Raw genomic sequence first — 23,050 nt, 5'->3', positions numbered from 1 at the left:
TGCCTTGGGCTGCGGTCCTCAGGAAGAGTTTCGTGCATGTGCAGATGTTGCCATTCTTCCTCCCTACTCAAGGTGATCACACACACATATATATATCACACACACTTATTATTACTTTACTTTATACATATAACAACACACACTTATTATAACTTTACTTTATACATATAACAAACAAAATCAAATATGTGGACCGAGACATGAAATTACATTTTTCTCACTCTCTCCAGGAGGCGCTTTATGGTCCAACATGATAGCAGTTCAGTGACTGCCCACCCAATGAATCACACAGTTAACGACTTAACACTGCTTCACAAGAAAGAAGCAAAACAACAGGAAGTCTGCAGAGCTGTGGGAAGCTGGAAACTGGTACCTGGCGCAGACATGTGGTGTTCCAAAAACTGCATTCATGTTGGCCGGTGTCCCCTCTCACAGTGTGAATGTAATATGTAATGTCTAGCCCTAAGAGAGACATTTTCCTTTCAATCATTGTCTCCACTATTACAGGACTTTCAGGTGATGCATCCTAGCAAAAAGTGAATCACTTGATTATATTGTAGAGGCCTTGGTCATACTACATATACACAGTTGAATGTATGTTCCTCCATCTAAATTTACATCAGGATGATACCTTGAGTGTTAGTCCTCTTATAATTTGAATAAAATGTTATTTTTCCAACATTCTTTTTTTACATTTAGCATACGAAGAATATGCATCATGCACATGTGTGCAACTGCTATATCAGTACTTAATCATTGTATGTTCTAGAACTTAATTTGTTCCTGAATACCATTTGAAATCTGAAATCGAAAACCAAAACTATTTTCCCCATAGGAATCAATGTATAATGGATTAATCTGTTCCCAGAATCCAGTCTACCCTGTTTTAGTGGCTTATGACAGGTGCTCCCACAACCAAGATGGCTGCTTCACACATCTCCAGCTCACAAATTATTGATCCAGAAAGTGTGTATTGAATGAACTTAGTGACTCAGAACTGTTTAGACTGTGCAGGTGGTATTCTCTTTGTCACCGATCTACTGAGGGAAGCCTGACATGGGGAGAGAAAGGAGCAACCCACTTACCATCAAAATGAAGGTGACCATAACACTTAAACATCTTGCTGCTGGGAAAAGCTACTGGAAAAATGCATTTGTGCAGTAGTGATGGCATTGGGGGTTACTCATAGAGCCACAGGTAGCTCAGGATAACTCATGAGTGCTGCAAACTGTTTGTTTACATTGAGACTTTTCAATGAGATCACATTTACCTTATTTCAAAGACTGAATTACCGTCTTATGCTCTGTGTCTCTCCTCCAAATATATAAAAACAAAGTATTCATAGAAACTATAAATTAGTAATAAACATCAGCTTTTGCTATGTCTTTTAATATTTGAAATCAAGTAACTTTGTTCTAGAACTGAATTATGGTACCACAACCAAAGCAATAATGAGTTAAAAATTTTGTTAAAAAAATTATTTATTTGAAAAGGGAGGCATTTGGTAACCAAGGTTCCACTGTTTATACACACATAAACACATAGTACATATATACAAAACTAAGCGTTAAGCTCTGGCTGGATGTGGTAAACAGTGCCATCAAAATTCCTATAGATGTGCTTCTGAAGCACTCATAATAATTCAAGACAAAGCCCAATATAAGAATATGAATTTTATAGCAGAATACTATTATCTGAATAGCCACCAATTTAACAAATGCTGTATTTGATGGCTCATAAGATGCATGGGCTCATTAGACACACCCAGTTTTGGCAGACACTGAAAAAAAAAAAAAAAAAAAAAAGATAAATGAGCAGATTTAAGTTCTGAATATGAAGTGAAGGATTTCACCTAACATTTGAAGATTCTCACATGCATTTATATCATTATTAAATCCCAATATTTTGCACTTAAAAACTTTAGTATTTGCTTGTAGCCTACATACCAATCCTGTTGTCAGATGTAAACATGTACATGGTATATGGTATCAGCAGTGACTGTGAGAGACTACAGGGGTAATAAAGTTTGTTCATAAGAATGTTAAAAGATAGGTGCAATTTTAATTGTATGAAAGTATGTCTTACCTCAAGGAGAAACGGCATCACATTGTAAAGAACACAGTGAAGCTTGCCTGTGTCACCAGGTTTGGCGCATAACCAACATGTAATGTGTGGTGCATGGTCAATTAGGCAAATTCTTCATGACTGGTGTCATTCTCTGTGAGTTACCGGTAAGTATGACCAATTATATATTGTTACCTTGAAAGAAAGAGTTGTTTTGTGGTGTAGTACCAATCATCACTTTGTTTACATGTGCGAAGATGTCTGGGGTTTGATTTTAGAGCCTCTGTTGCCATAGACTTACCACCAACCACTACCTCAATGCTGAACCTTAGCCTCATAGGACACAGGCTCATTTCCTCAGACTTTTTTTTTGGAGAAAAGGTGCGTCTTATGAGCCATCAAATATGGTACATGTAACAAAACCTGTCTGTCAGGGATCCCAGTGGATATAACATTTTTACCCCAATTCTTTCCTGGTCTATGGGTTCCTGCCACTAATAATTTTCTTGAACATAAAATGGTATTTTTATGATTCATTCTTAGTGGAATTACTTTCTACAATTATATTATAAAGTTGCTTTTCTTCTTCTGTAATATGTCCTGGAGCTCCAGACATCAGACACCGACCCTCTATTGACTTGGGGAATGCAATAACATCCCGTATGCTGTTGGCGCCACACAATTCAGCAATATAACGATCAAAACCTTGAAAGGAAGAAAATATTGATATTTTAGATCTAAGTAATTATATTTTCTGTAGCCCTAAAGATAAAAAGATATGAACAAACAGTGGCTTTAAATGTGAATGGAATTATCAGGACAGAGAAGTTAATGAATTATCCTACTTACTACTGTTATCAAAACATTGTATCAGTGCTACCAATGCTGCAGCTGATTCAGATTTAGTCTGAAAATGAATATGGCTTGCAGAATTCGTGTTGAGAGTTTTGCCTTCTTAATAGCAATAATTAATGTTTTTTCTTGCTTATGCAAACCATTTTCTTCTCTCTTATTGTCCCAACTTTATGTATTTCAGCCTCATTAAGTGTTCCTGTGTAAAAGTTTTTCTTAACATTATTCATTAAGATTTTTACCAACCTTTCTCTTTATCAACACAAGTGACTGACTATGAATAACTCCTATGTAAAATAAACGAAAAAAGTTTCCTAGTCAGAGTTTCCAACACTACAATACTATGCATCACACATCACAGAACATATTAATCATGAGATGCAAAATTTTATTGAAGCGCTGTCAATGTATCTATCAACCAGCCCAATGTGTTTGTGTGTAAACTGATAGAGGATATTGATGCTAGGAAGCCAGGATCAGCAGGTCACTGCTGATCCTGGCAGTGACAAATGTCACTGCTACACACCATTAATTTCCTAATTTAAAGTTTCTGTCAAAAGGTAAAATAATGTTTTTGAAGAAGAAAAGTTAAAGAAAACTAAGTTAGGTATGACATTATTAAATGGTAACATTCATAGGAGTTCAGAAATGGTTACTGTTTGAGTTTGAAGAGCTGGATACTAAACAAAATGAAGTTCATCATAGGTTAGAAAAGTTAGGCAAATGTACTTACATACTAAAATGTAACCTACAGTAGTGAGTCTGGAAAATAATCAGCTTAGGTACTGAGTATCTGGGATAAAATTAACCTACAGGTTTCAACTTTACATGTGAGACACAGAAAAATATTTTTAGCATCTTTTAAAGTGCATTTTTTATACCATCAAACATGATACATAAATCCTTACGGTTGCAAAGTTATAACTACTATGAGTATAAGAAAATATTTCCACCCACCTAAGGCAATGCCCCCATGAGGAGGAGCCCCACTCTCCAGGGCTTCATTCAGGAATCCTAGACTGGTTTCTCCAATTCCCAAAATTTTGTGAAGGACATAGCGCTGCATGATTGGGTCATGGATGCGAATTGACCCTCCACCAACTTCACATCCATTTAACACCAAATCATAGTGCTGCGATCTAACCTGAAGTGCAAATTATTAGATATTACTATCAAATAGACAATTTTTTTCAATGATGCAAAAAGCTATCCCTATCTGTAAATAATCTTGAAAATTCAGGTACTCTAAAGTTTCATAAGATACTATCATACTATCCCAACTACTCAGAAATAAAGACTGGTTACAAGAGCAATTCAATTTTGAACTTCTGTTCTAATCTATGACTATAATACATATACACACCAGGCTGATGTTCCTATAAAGGAAGGTACTTAAGATATGATATTCGCACAAACACACAAACACTTCAAAATACTAAATATAAACCCATCTTAGCCACTAGGAATCTATGTTGGAAGAGTGGATAGTGTGGTTTTCTGAAATTACATATGGTAGAATATTATATATATATTATATATATATATATATATATATATATATATATATATATATATATATATATATATATATATATATATATATATATATATATATATATATATATATATATATATATATATATATATATATGAGTATATGAGTTGGATATAGAGACAGCTAATGATTTGGTGTTCTAAGTTGGGTAGTGACAAGAATGTATGATGATACATTTGATGTTTAAATGTTTATATGGATAGTGTTTAAGGATGTGAATGCATGAATGTTAAATGGTTTGAGACTGGTGAATGTTGATGGTTGATATTGGAATCTCAGTTAGCTACTGCTTGCAGATAATACTACATTACAGGTTGATCTGGAGGAGAGAATGCATGAAGTCAACAGGCTATGTAGCAGTCCCTATGCAAGACATATATATGTATATCATGCCTATCCATAAATCTCATCTTCTTTTAAAGCTCTATATTTACTGAGCATGAACAACCTGATTGCTAACTCTATTTGAGTATCAATTTCTTCTTATCTTTTTAAATCCATCTTTATAAAGCCAGAACCTATTACTTCTAGCCCTATCTAAGCATTTTGTTTATGTCATCCTGTTATATCCCTGATGTCGTTTATGTTACTTAAATACCTTAAATAATGAAGTATTTATCATATTGAAGTTGTGTGATAACAAAATTGAAAGAATCAGACAGGAAAGGTCTACAGCAGGAAAAAAAAACCCTGAATATTTGATGGTGGGGAGGGGGGGAAGTGGGAGTAGAGATAGATGTTTGAATAATAAGAAATTGCAACTTTCCTACATATATGTACAAATATTTGGAAAGTATTACAAGGGAAAGGGATAACAGTTCAAGACGTACATTACCTAAAAGAGGTGCTGAATAACAATAGGTAAGGCAACGGGATAATTACAGACCTTGTATACTACAACTAAGTAAAGATAAATAAATCCACTTCCTCAATTCCAGCACAATCTGGAATTGTCTCTATTACATTTAATCTCTTTTTCTTCAATTACCATATTCCATGTTCCAGCACCATGCAATATAGTCTGTACTATGTACTGCTCCCTTATACAACTTCATTTATTCATTCCTTTTGAGCAATATAATTTATCTAGACACATTTTGTTCTTCATCAAACCATTGTTGCTTAATCCACTTGAAACTTCACTATTGCACCTGATGCTCCATCTACAGCAACATGAACATGGACAATTTGTAACATATGTTTCTTCCAGCAACTTATCATTCAGAACTACATTTCTGAATGAATTTCATCCTTCATAACTCTACTCTTTTTACTCATACTGTTGTAAAAGAAATAGGTAATATAACTGTTAGCTGATCATTCATTGAACCAATATTATCTGTATTATTTCCTTTTCATTGTTTTCAACACTTTAAATTTTAAATTTCCTTCTGATAATATGATACATGCAACATTTTGGCATATGATATCCAATCATAATTTTCAGGTTTTTATTTTTGTTTTTGTTTCTAGGTAACAAAAACACTTGGTATGAAGCTAGAAACCTTTGTTCTACACTGGTAAAACATGGGCTACAATGTTTTTTTTACCATATCCAACATATTACTTGTACTCACTTTTAAAGGATCAGTGTAAAGATAATCCACATCTTCTTCTCTTGGCAGAGTGAAGGGGTGGTGGACAGCCATAATCTTTCCACTGTCAGGATCATGTTCAAAAAGAGGAAAATCAACAACCCAGAGGAAATTGAAGCTACATGGATTTCGGACAGGAATTCCTGCCTTCTCCAGTATGTTGGCAGCTTGTAGTCGTAACTTACCAAGTAACCCGAGCTACAAGAGAAAACCAATTCAGATTTTTAGATTATTCCTGGTGGCAATTTGTATCAATATCAATATGACATGAAGTAATGTTTCTAACTTATAAAAGGCCATGTCAGCATATCAGTTTGTAATTTTAGTTTTTAGTATCATTTCAAAGATATCAATATCACTAAAACTTGCTTAGGTGTTTATGACTTTTAGAAGGATCATGCTTTTTCATACTTCTATCTCTTGTGTGAGGCAGACAGATGAAAAGGCTGTCTATTAAATATTGGTGGATTAAGTGGTTGTGTTCAATAATAGAATAAAAAGATTGTTGAATGTGAGAATATTGAGAGGGAAGATGGAAGTTCTGGTTGATCATCAATATTTTGGCACCATTGCTTCTAGAGCATTCCAAAATTACCAGTTTTCCTAGATTAATTAAATTTTACTCCTTGGCACCTCTAGTAGATCAACTGATAGCTTTATAAGATTTTAAATAGCGTATCTGGTATAACAAAGAATGTTTTCAAATAAAATGAAACAGCTACTCTTCTACATGTAAATTAAATTAAATATCAGTAAACAGGAAATGTCTGATGAACTTATCCATGTATTATGCTTCTTTCTCAATCATTGATTGTTTTCTCTACAAACCTTACACATTGAAATGCCACGGAGCTTCTTGAATCTCTGCAATTACCCCTCAATTGTTCTAAACCAAACTCTCTATGAAACATCTTAACTTGTTCCATCATCATGCCAGATATGGCCACACTATCACTCCTTCACTGTTGAAAACCGCATCACAACTCAATAATTATTTGTGCTTTTTCCATCTTTCAGTGTTTCTGATGTGCAAACATTTCTCTGAGTCACTGTCAGCAAAGAACTGCTTCAACTTTTCCTGTTACTTCTTTATGTAATACACAGACGTATACACAGAGTGCAGGGTTTCTTGAATGAAATGACATTATAATGTGGAGTTGCTCTTACTGTCAAAATTGCTCCCAAGTTTATTTGCCCCATTTCTATCCTAACATATTGCACAGACAGAACAATAGTACAGTGGAACCTCGGTTACTGAATGCCTCCCTTTTTTTAATAATTCAGTTTTCGAACAAAATTTTGAACTCATTATTGCTTTGGTTGTGTTACCATAATTTGGTTCTAGAGCAAAGTTACTTGATTTCAAATATTAAAAGACATAGCAAAAGCTGCCGTTTACTACTAATTCATAGTTTCTATAAATGTCTATTTTGTTTTCATAAATTTGGAGGAGACAGTGTAAGACAATAATTCAATCTTTGAAATAAGGTAAATGTGATCCCAATAAAAAGCCTCAATGTAAACAAATATTTCTCGGTGTTCAGTAGTAATCCCAAGGCACCTATGACTCTCTCAATGACCCCAAATGCCAGCACTATGGCACAACTGCATTTTTCCAATAGCTTTTCCTAGTAGCAAGATGTCTAAGTGTTATGATCACCTTCATTTTAGCAGTAAGTGGGTTGCTTCTTTCTGTATCCCTCTGTACAGCTTCCCTCTCTAGATCAGGCTAAACAGTATCTTTTGATAAGTTCTTTGTCACTAAATTCATTCATTACATCCTTTCTGGATAAATAATTTGTGAGCTGGAGACCTTGTGAAGCAGCCATCTTGGCTGTGGGGCGCATCTGTCATAAGCCGCAAAAACAGTGTAGACCATTGTCTGGGAACAGAATAATCCATTTTGCACTGATTCCTATGGGTAAAATAGTTTCAGTTTTTTAACAATTCAGATTTTGAACAGCATTCAAGAATGAATTAAATTCGAAAACCAAGGTTCCATTGTAATTTGTCAATATATGGTAATTCTATAAAAATATATTGATATGTAAAACTTATGAATATACAACTCAATGATGGGACTTTTACAATCCTTTATAGAGTATGTTTTGATGATCTGTTATCACTCATTATTCTTGTCCTCTTGCTCCATTTCTATCCTAACTTACTGGACAAACAACAGTGATAGCAATTTGTTATGACAATTCTGTGCAGATGCTGATAATATGTGAAATATTTAAAATACCTGGTAGATATTTTGATGCCCTCTTCTCACTATAGTGCACATGCACAACGGTGTCATCCAGGAGCAATTTTGACATGGGAGAAAATAATGAGTTACACTTGTTGCACCAAATGCAGTCATGTGCAGTGAACTAATCACATGGTTACAGCATATGTAATATGCACATGAATACAGACTGCTGGAAATATGGTGGATTAAATGAGGTTCTGGAGTAAATGCTGCTTGAGTATCAAAGGTCAACCTCCATGGAGATCTTGCTTGTAAATTAAAAACACATTTTCACAAAATATAAAATAGGTGACAGATACATGTTACATACCACATTATCTGTGCGTCCAGCAGCAAGGACCATTATATCACCAACTTGTGTTTCAAGAGTTCTAGATAACTGAGTCTGCTGATCAGGGAAAATTTTTTTTGCATTAGGTCCCTTCAGCATTAGATTACTATCCACTTTAAACACTGACAGTCCTGCTTGGCTGTGTTCCTTTTGTGCCAGATCTTCCCATGCTGACACAACCTTCTTGCTTATGTAATCCTGTAAAAGTACTATGAATCAGATTTATATATTTAACATAAAAAATTTATAATGTATGCATCAATATATGAAGAAAATCTACCACTCTATGTTACTTCAGCTAATTGACCACCTGTCCTTGAGGAATGACAAAGGAATGAGCAGAGTTCCCAGACATCAGCACAGCATTTTCCAGGACTGAGGCTCCACAGTTTTTAAGAAGGTGTGTGACATCTTGTAGCTGTAACAATTACTTGTTTAAGTAAGTCATTATACATTTATGAACTACCTAAAATATAAAAATCATAAACTACATTTGTCATAGAATTATGGGACTTCAATAAACATGTGGGTAAAAAAAAAAAAAAATGTCTCATATTTTTCAGTAACCAGTCAGATTAAAATGCAAAACTAGTGTCAATATGTGATGATAAACTTTATTACATATACTACATGATTTTTTGCAGTCTTATCAGTCATTTATTGTCAAGCATCTGGTGTATCTGGACATATAAAGCATGCTTGTTTGCTTGTTCCATTTTCACTGATGTGCAATGACAATGTGATGAGCATATTTCATAGTTAAAGCAGTAAGATGAAGGTCAGGTCCACAGCAGTTGACAAGGCAAGCTTTTCTGAGATTCACTTGTGGGTTTTTCAGTCTCATATATATATTTTCTTTCTTCAATATACTTTGATGTCTCAAGGCATCCTTTTTTATTTATTTACTTATTTATTTATTTATTTTTATTTATTTTTTTTTTGCAGAGGACACTAACATTGTATGAGTGTCTTGTTTCTAATATTCTAATAATTTAAAGTTGTCAAAAGATGTCATAGAAAAGTCTTTATTAATGTTATATATAAAAAAAAGAAAAAATTCCCATTATAACAATATTGTTTGAACCTATATCATTTGTTGATAACAGTCTGGTACTTAGTGCACAAAGGAAGCAGAGTAGTTTTTAGCAAAAAGCATTTGTTTTTATTGAAAATTTTTTTTCTTTGGGAAGTTTCTCAAATGTGCAGAAACAGATAATATGAAGACTTGATCAGTCAATCCTTCTTCTCTAGCTATACATGCATGATACTCATGTATTCTATGAGAATTTGAATGAGAATGAGAATTTAGTGAATATTGCTGTTGACATATCATGCACTACAGTCACTACAGTTATGTGAGCTGCAGCAAACTTCCATATGGCCCATAATTGCTATTGCAGACCCTCACGGCAGTAAAAATAATACTGTCACCATAATTCACAAAATGCATATATGTCATGTCAATAAGCACATGACAACATTCCTCAGGCAGTGAGGAGAAGACCAAGGAAATCCTTGTGGGACAGATTGCTACATGAAAAAGTTTTTTTATTTTTCCTCATATTTCTTTCTTCTTTTGTTCTTATTCTTGTAGCACTTAGTTCTTATCTTTTGTCTTGCTTTGGATGGTCATGTCAGTGTTTAAAAAAGAAACTGCAGAGAAAAAAATCAGGATTTCTAAGCAGTAAGCAGTAAGCAGAGTTTACAAGCAAAGATCTTCTCTCTTATAAGATCTATAGGCCACAAAGTGAATAAGGTAGCATGTATCTCAAAACCTAGACACTTTCCACGTTAAAAAAAAAAAGTGTTCTAGGGTGCAGAAACTGAGATAATGTTGAGATAGTCATTTACATAATTGCTCCAAAACACAGCACCTGTTAAGATTTAAACCTATGCCCACCAGAATTACTCAGAATGGGAGCACTGTACCTTTGGAATTCCTTTCACAAACTGTCACATCACATTTTTTTTCCATGATATGGTATTTTCAAGAAAATACCTACTCTAACTTTGAATGGTCCCTTAAACCTTCAAAATAACTCAAGACCTAGTAATAAAAGAATCATATAGTAATATACATCTTCAGCTTCAATAAACATACAGTGGAAAAGAGGACTTGATACAAACAACTCACCTTCCAATCGAACCTGGTATCTGGTTTATCTGTTCCATATAAGGTGACAGCCTCAGAGTATGTTATACTAGGAAAGGGAGGAGAAATGGTTGGTAGGTGTGATGGCCAGGCATAGATCACCAGGTCTTCTATCAAATGCTTCACATCCCCAATCGTTACATCACTCATTTCTATATCTAGCTGTAAAAGGAAAGAATACTCATAAGGTGCAATACATAAGTGCATTTTGTATCTCCCCATATTTTGACAACCTACCCCATGGAAACCCTTGAATGCAACTGTTATGGCAAAACAGATTATAATTCCTCTTGCCTATATCTTTTAGCTGCATGCTCTAACCCTTTCACTCTCACCTATTCTAACATTATAGCCTCCTATTCCACAAATAACTTTTCTCTTACACCTTACACATCATTCCTCCTTTGCCATCTCATTCTCTCACAACCTTTCTAGCTGACAGTATCACATGAAGGTGTTCAGTTTGGCTCCCTTCTTCCCTCCCCTCACTCACCAATCTATTCATTTCCTTTAACTGGAAATCCTAGATCTCTAAAAGACTTCAGACTTTTTTTTTTTTTCTCTCTCTCTCTTTTGCCATTCACTCTGTTCAAATCATGAGCATGTCTCACATAGCTCACTCCCCACAGTTTGGATCCTAAATCCTTGATGTTCACTATGTACTTATGTCACACAGACATGCACACATTCTTTCATGCTCTTTTCAAAGCAAAAGTAGTAGTGAGTGCAATGGTTTTTCATTATTCATTCAATATTCTTTATAATGTAATAAACTATTCAATATTCTTTATAATGTAATAAACCATTTTCATAATTAATGAGATTTTTTTTTTTTTTTTACTAAAGAAGTGTAGATTATCTGAATGCATAAACTATCTTGATCTCACCTGCATGAACTCTGGTTGCCTATCTGGCTTGGCTCCTTCATCTCTGTAACAAACAGCAAACTGAAAATATCTATCAAATCCACCAATTACTGCCAACTGCTTGTAAGTTTGAGGACTCTGAACCAAAGAGTAAAATTTCCCTGGATGTCTACTTGGAACCACAAACTCTTGAGCTCCCTGAAAAAAAAATAAAATAAATAAATAAATAAGTAAGTAAATAAATAAATAAATAAATAAATAAATAAATAGATAAATAAATAAATAATAATAATAATAACAAATCTGCTTAATTTAAATATCTTTGTAATATATGATAATGTAAGAAATTTAGTATTAAGTCTCAACTGCAACTTACAACTTTCATAAAAGAGCTTTTCACGCACAATCTCATGCATACATTTCTCTCTCTCTCTCTCTCTCTCTCTCTCTCTCTCTCTCTCTCTCTCTCTCTCTCTCTCTCTCTCTCTCTCTCTCCCACTGTGGGGAGTGTCCTTATTGAGGTGGCAGGGCTTGAAGTGTGGTCAGCTGTGCCACCTTCTTTAATGGCTCACCTGTCACTGGAGGGCCTGGTACCCATCAGGTGTGTGGACTTCCCCCTTTGGTGCCATGACTGCAATGTTGCAGCACCATTTTTTTTCTTTTCTAATTTCTCTCTCTCTCTCTCTCTCTCTCTCTCTCTCTCTCTCTCTCTCTCTCTCTCTCTCTCTCTCTCTCTCTCTCTCTCTCTCACACACACACACACACACACACACACACACACACACACACACACACACACACACACACACACACACACACACACACACACACACACACAGCATTTTGTTGTCATGGACTTGAAAGACTTTGAAGAGGCAGAAAATGTTCAGAAAAAATGTGATGAATTTATAAGGATATACAATTCTGCTGTGGAGAAATTTGTACCTAGAGGAGGAGCAAGATGTAGAAAGAGTAAAGAATGGTTCAATACAAAATGCAAAGAGGCTAGAAATTGTAAGTCAAATGCTTAGAATAGATGGAAGAGGAAAACTGAGAGCAGATGGGAGGAAAATACTGATACTAGAAACAAGTACATTGAGATAATAAGAATGGAGAGAAGAAACTATGAAAGAGATATAATAGATAAGTTTATAAATGAACCCAAACTATTCTTTAGACACATTAATGGGAAGATGAAGAAGAAGGAAGGTGTATCAAGATTGAAAATTGAAGGAAAAATCTATGAGGATGTACAGGACATGACGGAAGTTATGAACGATAGTTTCAGGTCAGTATTTACTGTGGAAGGGGAGTTAGATGCTGGAAAGGATAAACTGGTGAGGAATATACTAAGTACAGTCCCAGTCAGTTATGAGGAAATACTTAAGATGATGGAAGAATTTGATATAAATAAAGCAACTGGTCCAGATGGAGTATCAAACTGGATATTGAAGGAATGTAGAGAACAACTGGCTGATAAAATTCACAGTTTAATGGTGACATCACTATCACAGGGAGGAGTACCAAAAGATTGGAAGAGAGAAAATATTACACCAATATTCAAAGGAGGAAATAAGGAAAATCCACTAAATTATAGACCAGTGTCCTTGACTGGTGTTGTAGGAAAACTATGTGAAAGAACAATAAAGGAAAGATGGATGGAACATCTGGAAAGAGATAAAGTTTTGGCAAATTGTCAATTTGGATTTAGGAGGGAAAGATCATGCTCCATGAACTTATTGTCCTTTTATTCAAGGGTAGTCGATATTGTGCAGGAGAGAGACAAATGGGTGGATGGTGTCTACTTAGACTTGAAGAAAGTGTTTGACAAAGTAACACACCGAAGATTGCTATGGAAGATAAAAAATTATGGAAAAATTGGAGGTCAGTGTTGGGACTGATAATGTTTGTAATATATGTGAACAACATAAATGAAAAAATAGATAGTTATATGAACTTATTTGTGGATGATGCTAAGCTGATGAGAAGGGTAGAAAATGTAAATGTCTGTATGGTACTACAAGATGATTTAAATAAGATAAATAGATGGAGTAAATCTTGGCAAATGGAATTCAATTTAAGTAAATGTAAAGTAATGGAGTTTGGTAAGAGTAAGAAAAGAATACAATATCATTATGAGATGGATGGTATGAAGTTGAAAAAGTCAAAGGAGGAAGTGGATTTGGGAGTACAGTTACTGAAAATTTGACTCCAGACAGACACATTGATAAAATTACAGGAGAGATGATGAATTTGTTAAAAAGAGTAAAAATGGCATTCTCATATCTAGATGAAGGAATGATAAAAAAAGTTGCTGATTTCCATGATAAGACCAAGATTGGAATATGCAGCAGTGGTGTGGTCTCCTCATACAAAGAGGAATATTGCAAAATTAGAAAGAGTACAAAGAGCAGTCACTGAGATAGTTCCGGAGTTGAGCAAGTCAACCTACAAAGAGAGATTAAAAATGTTGGAAATTCCTACCCTTGAAAATAGGAGAGAGAGAGAGACTTAAACATCTATAGAATGATAAACAGTATGGAACATGTGGACAAAAAATGTTTTTATAAATTTAGACACACCAAGTACAAAGGGACACAGTAAGAAGCTGAAAAAAGTTAACTGTAGGAGAGACATCAAGAAGTATAGTTTTCCTCATAGAAGTGTGAACAAATGGAATGAACTCGGTGAAGACGTTGTCAATCCTGTAACTGTCCATGCTTTTATGACCAAACTGGATAGATATAGAGATGGGATACTATGAGATTACTCCCCTCCCGTAAACCACAACTAGGTAAATACACACACACTAATCAAGGTGGTGTCCCTCCAATGTAAAAAATAAATAAATAAATAAATAAATAAATAAATAAATAAAAATTAAAAATTAAAAAAATCTCAACATAATCAGTAAATTCCTTGGTATGTGAATGAAGAAAGAAGCCAGGTGAGGGATATCAGAAAAGGTCTATGGAATTAAATGAGTCCTGTCTTCAATAATTCTTGATGATTACTGTAAAATCAACATCAGAATAAAGCAATGCAAGAAAAAAAGTAAACAAACAAAGACAGTGCTGAGACACTGTCTTGTAATGATGGATAAGATTTTATGGGATTCATCAATTACAACAAGATCTTTAGCAGTGAGCTAAAAATTATCTCAGTTTAAATTGGATATCCCTTAAGATATGAAACAGAGTAGTAGGCAATTCAAGAACCTCTCTGGATCATCTCTTTAATAAATATTTGTGAACACTGCAATGTAACAAGCAATGCTGTAATAATAAATGAGATTTTGAGGGATTCAACAGTAAAGACAGAATTTCCATCATATGTAGAGGATATAATTGGGAGAGAGAGAGAAAAAACAAAGTTCAGGTTGACCAACAATACATCAGTTCTAGGGCCATCCTGAATTAGTTATTTTTATGAATGAACCAAGATTTATTTCTTGACATCTCTAGTATACTTCCCAATATGTCTAAAAAGACTTAAACAGTGCACCTGGTGAGCCAAAGAATGTTTTTAAATAAAATGAAATAGCTACTGTACTTCAGATAAATTAAACACTTATCAATTTTGACATGGTGAGAAAATCTGTATGGCAGTGGTGTCATGCTATGATTGTAGCACCATCTGCAGCTGCACACAGTGAACTAATCATATGGCCATGGCATGTTTAAAAGATGGAGAATATAGCCTACTGAAAAATATGCCAGATTAAATGAGGTTCTGGTTCAAACAATGCCAGACTATTGATGGTCAACCTGTATAAGGGATTTACAGATTACAGATCATAATTGGCAAGAAGAGTCTGCAAAACTTGAAAGCTGAACAACCTGCTCTGGAGGAGGAACTGAGGGATATGAAAGCTGTTAATGAAAATGCAATGACAGAAATTAAGCAACTGAAGAAGGAGAAACTGAAATTAAGAAGAAGAAAAGGAAATAATGAGAGAGAAGTTAGATGAGAATGAACCAAAAGCTAAACAAAAAGACATAATATGAAGTTGAAGAAAACAAAATTCTTGAAGAAAACAAAGAAATAAAATGTGTTCTATCAATGCACAAACAAGTAGAATTAGTTGGGAAAGGACAGTAAATTATCAGAGTATTCATGAGTGTAAAGTAATGATCGACCAAATGAGATGCTGTAGATACATGGAAAGGACCCCAAATGTTATCTCATTTCCTCTAAATTACAACTAAGTAAATAGACTTATAAGTTTCTGAAGGAAAGGTTAACATTGGCTTTCACTTCTCTTATTATACCATCCACATACAGTGAAACCTAGATTCTAAAACTTAATTCGCTACTGAATGCCATTCAAAATATGAAATGTCTGAAAGCCGAAACTATTTTCCCCATAGGAACCAGTGTAAAATGGATTAATCCATTCCCAAACACCAGTCTACCCTGTCTTAGCAGCTTATAACAGACACTCCCACAACCAAGATGGCTGCTTCACAACATCTCCAGCTCACAAACTATTTATCCAGGAAAGATGTGCTGAATGAACTTAGTGACTCAGAACTCATCAGAAGATACTGTTTAGGCTGTGCAGATATTCTTTTTGTCACTGATCTACTGAGGGAGGTCTTACATAGTGACAAAGAGAGGAGTAACCCACTTACCACCAAAATGAAGGTGATCATAACACTTAGACATCTTGCTGTTGGGAAAAGCTACTGGAAAAATGCAGTTGTACAGTAGTGATGGCATTGGGGGCCATCAAGAGGGCCACAGGTGGCTCAGGATTACTTCTGAGCATCAAAAACTGTTTGTTTACATCAAGGCTTTTCAATGGGATCACATTTACCTTATTTCAAACACTGAATTATTATCTTACACTCTGCATCTATCCTCCAAATATATAAAAAAAATAAGTAAATATTTATAGAAACTACGAATTAGTAATAAATGGCAGCTTTTACTATGTCTTTTAATATCTGAAATCAAGTAACTTTGTTCTACAGCCATATTATGGTACTGCAACTGAAGCAATAATGACCTAAAAATTTTGTTCGAAAACAGATTTGTTTGAAAACGGAGGCATTCAGTAACTGAGGTTCCACTGTATATGGAAAACAGCCATGAGACATTACACATCTTTGTCTCACATCTCCTAGTATTCTGAAATTTTCAGTTGTTTCTTCATACACTTATAAATGCTTTAGCATCCTTACAAGACTTTTATTACTATCAATGATCTTGCAATCACACCATACACATTTCACACAGCCTATATTGTTGATATAGTGTACAAGAAACAAATGGCTAAACAAAGGAATCCATTTCAAGGAGTTTTGCTATTTGCTATTAATTCCTGCCACATAATTTCATGATTTTAGTGTACTCTTTACTTTACTTATAAATATATAAGAAAACCATCTACTTACCCCAGGAGTATTGATAGAAAGTGTTGGAGTGGTTATTTCAATAAATCCTTCTTTGTCTTGCAAAAAGTCACGCATTTTTTTTGCCACCTGTAAGAAACAGTCTGAAACAATTACGTTGTCATGCCTGTCTCTCTCTCTCTCTCTCTCTCTCTCTCTCTCTCTCTCTCTCTCTCTCTCTCTCTCTCTCTCTCTCTCTCTCCTCATGGTTCAGTTCTGTCACCTACTCTCTTCCTATTATTCATCAATGATCTTGTAAGCCAAACTTGTCCTATCAATTCCTACTCTGATGAGATTGCTCTGCACTTTTCCCTATCTTTTCATAGACATCCAATCCTTTGGGAATTAAACACCTTACACATGGAAGCCACAGAATGTCTGACTTCAGATCTCTCTAAAATTTCTCATTGGTTCAAAGCAAACTTAGTATTGTTCAGTGCTTCTAAAACTCAATTCCTCCATGTATCAACTCAACGCAATCCTCCAGATAACTATCCCCTCTTCTTCAAAGACACCCAACTGTCCACCCTATTCTATAATGAACATCCTTGGTCTGTCCTTTACTAATAATCTAAACTGGAAACTTCACATCTTATCTCTATCTAAAACAGCTTCTATGAAGTAAGGCATTCTGAGACATCTCCGCCAGTTTTTCTCACCCCACAAGCTGCTAACTCTATACAGGGGCCTTATCTGTCCATATATGGAGTACACCTCACATGTATGGGGGTTCCATTCATACAGCTCTTCTTAACAGGGTGGAATCAAAAGCCTGTTTGTCTTATCAACTCCTCTCCTCTAACTAAATGTCTTCAGCTTCTCTCTCATTGCTGCAATGTTGCATCTTGTGTCTGTGTGTGTGTGTGTGTGTGTGTGTGTGTGTGTGTGTATGTAATAATAATAATAATAATAATAAATAATGTGTGTGTGTGTGTGTGTGTGTGTGTGTGTGTGTGTGTGTGTGTGTGTGTGTGTGTGTGTGTGTGTGTGTGTGTGTGTAAATAATAATAATAATAAACGGTTTATTATTTAGGCAGTTAACAAACTGAAAATGTACATAGGGGGTGGGGAAATACTTAACATTAATCCTAAAGGTAAGTCTAATCTAGAAGGGACTATTGATTAATGGCTCGCACCATGGTGGGAATCGCACTGAGTCTGTGTGTGTGTGTGTGTGTGTGTGTTTGTGTGTATACACTTGCTACATAAGACCAGAAATCCACATCACACAACATAGGTAGTACAAAGGCAATTTGAGTAAAAACAAAGAGAAACCTATGAAATTTTCTAAAAACAAGTGTTTATCAAACATGACTGAGTTGTTATGAATTACCCTAAAACTGTTTAGACACATTTCCCAGTGATGGTTAGATGAGGTAAGTATAGAACAAAGACAATGGATACTGATTTTACTCACCTGAGACTTTAATCTCAAGTTTGCTTGTAGTTCATTGTGCCGTAAATCAAGGTAGCGAAATTTCAACCGTAATGGCTCCTTTGGCTGAAATGGAAGATCAGGATGATGAAATCAAGAACACACACACACACACACACACACACACATATTATATATATATATATATATATATATATATATATATATATATATATATATATATATATATATATATATATATATATATATATATATATATATATATATTACAGTCAGCCCCACCAAAAAATCAGCAGCACCAATTTTCATGGAACAGAACAAACCAACTCTCTGAATCTTGGATCAAATTTGTCAGAATTGGCATCCTACTGGTAGGAGGAAAGGAGAACATTAGTAGCCTGTGGAATTTGATGGTAGCCAGATCTGTTTTTATTTATTCTATTTATTTATTTTTTTTTTGTGGTCACATGCCATAGTGTTTTTGCCTGTAACTATCTGTAGGAACTACAGCCTCTTTAAGACAATGGGCTTAAGAAAAGATGTGACTGAAAGTCATTGGTGCTCTAGTAAAGGAAGGAAAAAGAATAAGGAAATCTCAGCTTTCACTGGACTTTAACTGTGTAGTGTTCAGCACTAGACCAAGAGATGAAGGGAGGCAAAAGAGGTCAATCCAGACATCCCAAAAAAGAGGCCTGGGGATGTCCATATGTCTTCATATAGGACTTTGAAGCTCATATCGATTAAGTGGATTTGGAACCTGATGCTGCTGCAGAATGTGTTGGTGAGAACCATCTACCACTGGTTCCACAATAAGCTCACTTTTCTCTACTGCACACCATGAAAAACTCATTATAACTGGCAAGCAAAGGGAAATTGGGAGTTTTTTTGCAAAAAAATGGGAATGTGACATAGAAATAAGTGTTATGGTCAAGGTCACTTTCACTGTCACTAGCAACCATGATGGTAAGGTGAGGTATAAAAAGAAATATCATCATGGCACAGAGCCTTACCTGCCCAAATAAAGAGAGGAAAGTCAAGCACCATGATTGTGTTATGGTTTCCTCAAGCAAATGCATGTACAAAATTTAAACTAAATTCAACCTGGAGAGAGAGAGAGAGAGAGAGAGAGAGAGAGAGAGAGAGAGAGAGAGAGAGAGAGAGAGAGAGAGAGAGAGAGAGAGAGAGAGAGAGAGAGAGAGAGAGAGAGAGAGAGAGAGAGAGAGAATTAATATACATTCAGGAAACTAATGTATAATTATCATTGGACTCCAGAGGGAAAACTGACATGGTGGACCTGATAGAAGTCTTTAAGTGGTATAAGGGTTATAACAAGAGGGATGCAGGCAAAATTCTTAGGATCATCAATCAGGGTAGAACAAGAAATAACAGGTTCAAGCTTGAAAAATTTAGGTTTAGGAAGGAGATAGGAGAAAATTGGTTCTCAAATAGAGTGGTAGATGAGTGGAATGGACTCAGTAATCATGTTGTTAGTGCTAGGACACTAGAGAGCTTTAAGAGAAGATTAGACAGGTTTATGGATAGGGATAATAGATGGAAATAGGTAGGTATATTTCATGCAGGGACTGCCACGTGTAAGCCTGGTCGCTTCTTGCAGCTTCCCTTATTTCTTATGTTCTTCTTGTTCTTATGGTGGGCAACATTACAACAATTAAGCCAAAACAACAACAGTAATTAATATACAGAAGCAATGATGGTTCTTCTGAACAAATTAGGTGTCATGAGATACTGTGGGTCATTATTTACTACCCTAATGGTACCATAGCATTATGAATGAGAGGTCTATAGCCAACTGGCACTGACCAGTTCTTATGAGGTGCAGTGTGATCAGAACAGATATGTGGGACTGTGCCAGCTCATAAAAAATAAATTGGCCAAACACAGCAATGTCAATGACCAACATGACCACAGCTTTACTTACCTTATTGTGGTCTCGTATAAGGAAGGGGAGATCAGAGCGTGCTTGGTTGATAACTTGGTATGTAGCTGCTAAGACTTCAACTTCTCCAGAGCTCATATTCTGATATGAATAAGAAAAGTGATTAAGAAACTACACTACAAAATTAAACTGCAGAACTAGAATGACCACACATTTATTAATCACAGATTGGAATAAATTTCTATAGTCATCAAACTGAAAATCCCCTAGATGAAACCTGAAGATATTATTAGTACAGTACTTATATATTTATCCTTAGTAATCTTACCTTATTGATTTGATCAACAGGCCTGAGATGCACAGTGCCAGTCACCTCCACATAAGACTCAAAATTTGTATTGATAATTTCTTTCTGAAGATTAGTATCCTGAAAATTAGTTGATCTATATTATGAAAATCATAAAAAATATATATATATATATTTTCACACATCCAACAAGAATCAGAGTAACTTACTTCTTCTCGGATTATCACTTGAGTTTTTCCAAATGCATCCCTAATAATGGCAAATTTCCCCATTCGCTGGTACTGCAAGTAGCCCCGCAAGATAACCTGTTGCCCCTCATGGCAGGCACGAAGTTCACCACAGGTGTGAGTCCTAAGGCTTGACCTCCCTTTGTTGGTCACTGTCATGTAATCTGCAATTTAACAAAACCTTTATGTTGCAACATTTTAAACAACTGTAATACATAATGAATATAATTAGGTTGTTCATCATAATTGTAACAAACTCACTCAATTAATTTATCTTATCTGGCTTAACACAAGAATATAAGCAAGATAAGTTTACTTGCTTGTACAAGTGAGATCCTAAATATCTATTGCTACCTGTCATTCTAATTCACAAACATTTTCATGTATTTCTTTTCTTTTTTATTTGTTTATGTTCCAATTCTGATGAATCAGGATTAGAAAAGTTCCTTCTAACAGAGGATTTGGGATTTGGCATTTGGGAACCACTATTCTAAGTGGATGTCCTTCCTAACCTCAGCCCATGGCAAGGATTTGAATGCCTGTTCCTGAGGACTATCAGTTTCTATCTGGGTACAGTACCACTGTACCACAGCAGCCCCTATTTAAAGTCAAAGATATGTATAATAATTGAAATTTATTTTTCAAATGAACTAAATGGTCATAGCTCTATTCTGCAACATCATAAAGCCTTACAATGTCTGTCAAAGTGAATATTTTACAACAAATATTTATGAGATATTCACAACACAACACATGCAAATTAGATTACATAATCAGAGAAGGGTGAAGCCCTCCCGGTTAGGTTAGGTACAATTACACAAGAAATTTCTGCAATTTTTAAAATAAGGTGTCTCACCCTTAGACCTTTTAATGAATGTTCAAATTTAGCCTAATATGGCTTCTCCCCCCACCCAAAAAACCTCGCTTTCCTACAAGGAAAAAAAAAAAAAAGATAGAATGCATTGTGTTAAACTGCAATTTTACCGAGGAAGATACACAATATAATCTAGTAACTAAAACAATCTTTCACTCCAAAACAGCAGATTGGTACTCGCTTACCTGTGCCACCTTTAATCTTGAGCGACATGGCCAAGACACCCGTTGTCGTTATACTAGCATTACTTACAAGGCAAACATTGTTATTCAAAGCAGGACGTAATATACATCGTCTTGGGCCTAAAAAAGACCACGAACGCTTTACAAATCGCAACACAGGCACACGTGAAATCATAGTGCACGCTGCAAGTTTGTTTACACGCTTCTTGATCTTGATTTTGACCTTACATGATCTTGATCTTAATGGTACAGGTGGCTCGTGATCACTCCTAAGCCAGGCCTTTGGATCGGCAACTCCTGTAGAAGGAAAAAAAAAAAAAAAAAAGAGAAACGAACAGCATCCTCTACACTAATTGCTCCTACATCTGGAACGCCACATTGTCTCCAGAAACTTTTTCACCGCCTCAATCATCCTTTCATTCGCCTCTCTAAACAGTCCCAGCAACAACACCATCCACTCCCTTCCTGTCTTCTCCACTCTTTCATTCCTTTCATGCCCTAACTCAGTCATTATCACTTGCATCATCTCATTCATGTCTCTGGCATACTTCACACATTCCAGCACCACATGTTCCACCGTTTCATCCTCTCCCATGTCACTCATCTGGCACACTTTGCTGCGGGACAGGAGCCTCAGGATTCCTTCCCAAGCCAGGCCTTTGCATCGGCACTCCTGTAGGAAAAAAAAAAAAAGACAAACAGAAAACGGCATACAGAGTCATACACTATCTATCACAATACTGGTTCCTACATCCAGCACGCCACATTTTCTCCAGGAACTCTTTCACAGCCTCAATCATTCTTTCATTTGTCTCCCCACAGTCCCAGCAGCGACACCATCCATTCCCTTCCAGTCTTCTCCACTATAGCATGCCCCAGTTCCCTCAGCACCACTTGCATTATCTCATTCCTGTCTTTGGCATACTTCACACATTCCAGCACATGTTCCACCCTCTCATCCTCTCCTATCTGGCACACTTTGCTGCGGGACTCAGACCATCTGTAACTCCTTGCGTTCACATCCACACACTGTGCCCTCGCTCGGAAGAGAAGATCAGCACTTTTCATACACTGGGGCCTCTTTCTATACCATTCCAAGGTA

The 23,050-nt window shown here is 35.5% G+C and overlaps 2 protein-coding genes across 2 annotated transcripts in view; one reads left to right on the top strand and one right to left on the bottom strand.

Moving 5' to 3' along the window:
* The window catches only part of LOC135102921 (uncharacterized), an 8,212-nt gene extending 7,533 nt beyond the window's left edge, over nucleotides 1-679 (top strand). The window contains exons 6-7 of the mRNA XM_064008584.1: nucleotides 1-72; nucleotides 231-679. The exon at nucleotides 1-72 is cut by the window's left edge and continues 50 nt beyond it. Of these exons, the coding sequence (XP_063864654.1) occupies nucleotides 1-72; nucleotides 231-453 (295 nt within the window). The 3' untranslated portion in view covers nucleotides 454-679. The remainder of the gene's footprint in view (nucleotides 73-230) is intronic.
* A 784-nt stretch (nucleotides 680-1,463) lies between these two features.
* Nucleotides 1,464-22,195, bottom strand: LOC135102920 (aspartate--tRNA ligase, mitochondrial-like). The gene is made up of 13 exons (XM_064008583.1): nucleotides 21,952-22,195; nucleotides 20,875-21,056; nucleotides 20,687-20,785; nucleotides 20,401-20,499; nucleotides 18,483-18,566; nucleotides 17,069-17,155; nucleotides 11,691-11,867; nucleotides 10,786-10,965; nucleotides 8,962-9,069; nucleotides 8,631-8,849; nucleotides 6,049-6,264; nucleotides 3,874-4,060; nucleotides 1,464-2,769 (listed from the first exon to the last, which is right to left on the bottom strand). Exons 1-13 carry the CDS (start codon nucleotides 22,121-22,123, stop codon nucleotides 2,591-2,593), a joined length of 1,989 nt encoding a protein of 662 aa, XP_063864653.1. The 5' UTR covers nucleotides 22,124-22,195; the 3' UTR covers nucleotides 1,464-2,590.
* Nucleotides 22,196-23,050: the final 855 nt, after the last annotated feature.

The sequence above is a fragment of the Scylla paramamosain genome, chromosome 8 (assembly GCF_035594125.1).
Source record: "Scylla paramamosain isolate STU-SP2022 chromosome 8, ASM3559412v1, whole genome shotgun sequence".
NCBI lineage: Eukaryota > Metazoa > Arthropoda > Malacostraca > Decapoda > Portunidae > Scylla > Scylla paramamosain.
This window is presented reverse-complemented; position numbering and strand designations above follow the sequence as displayed.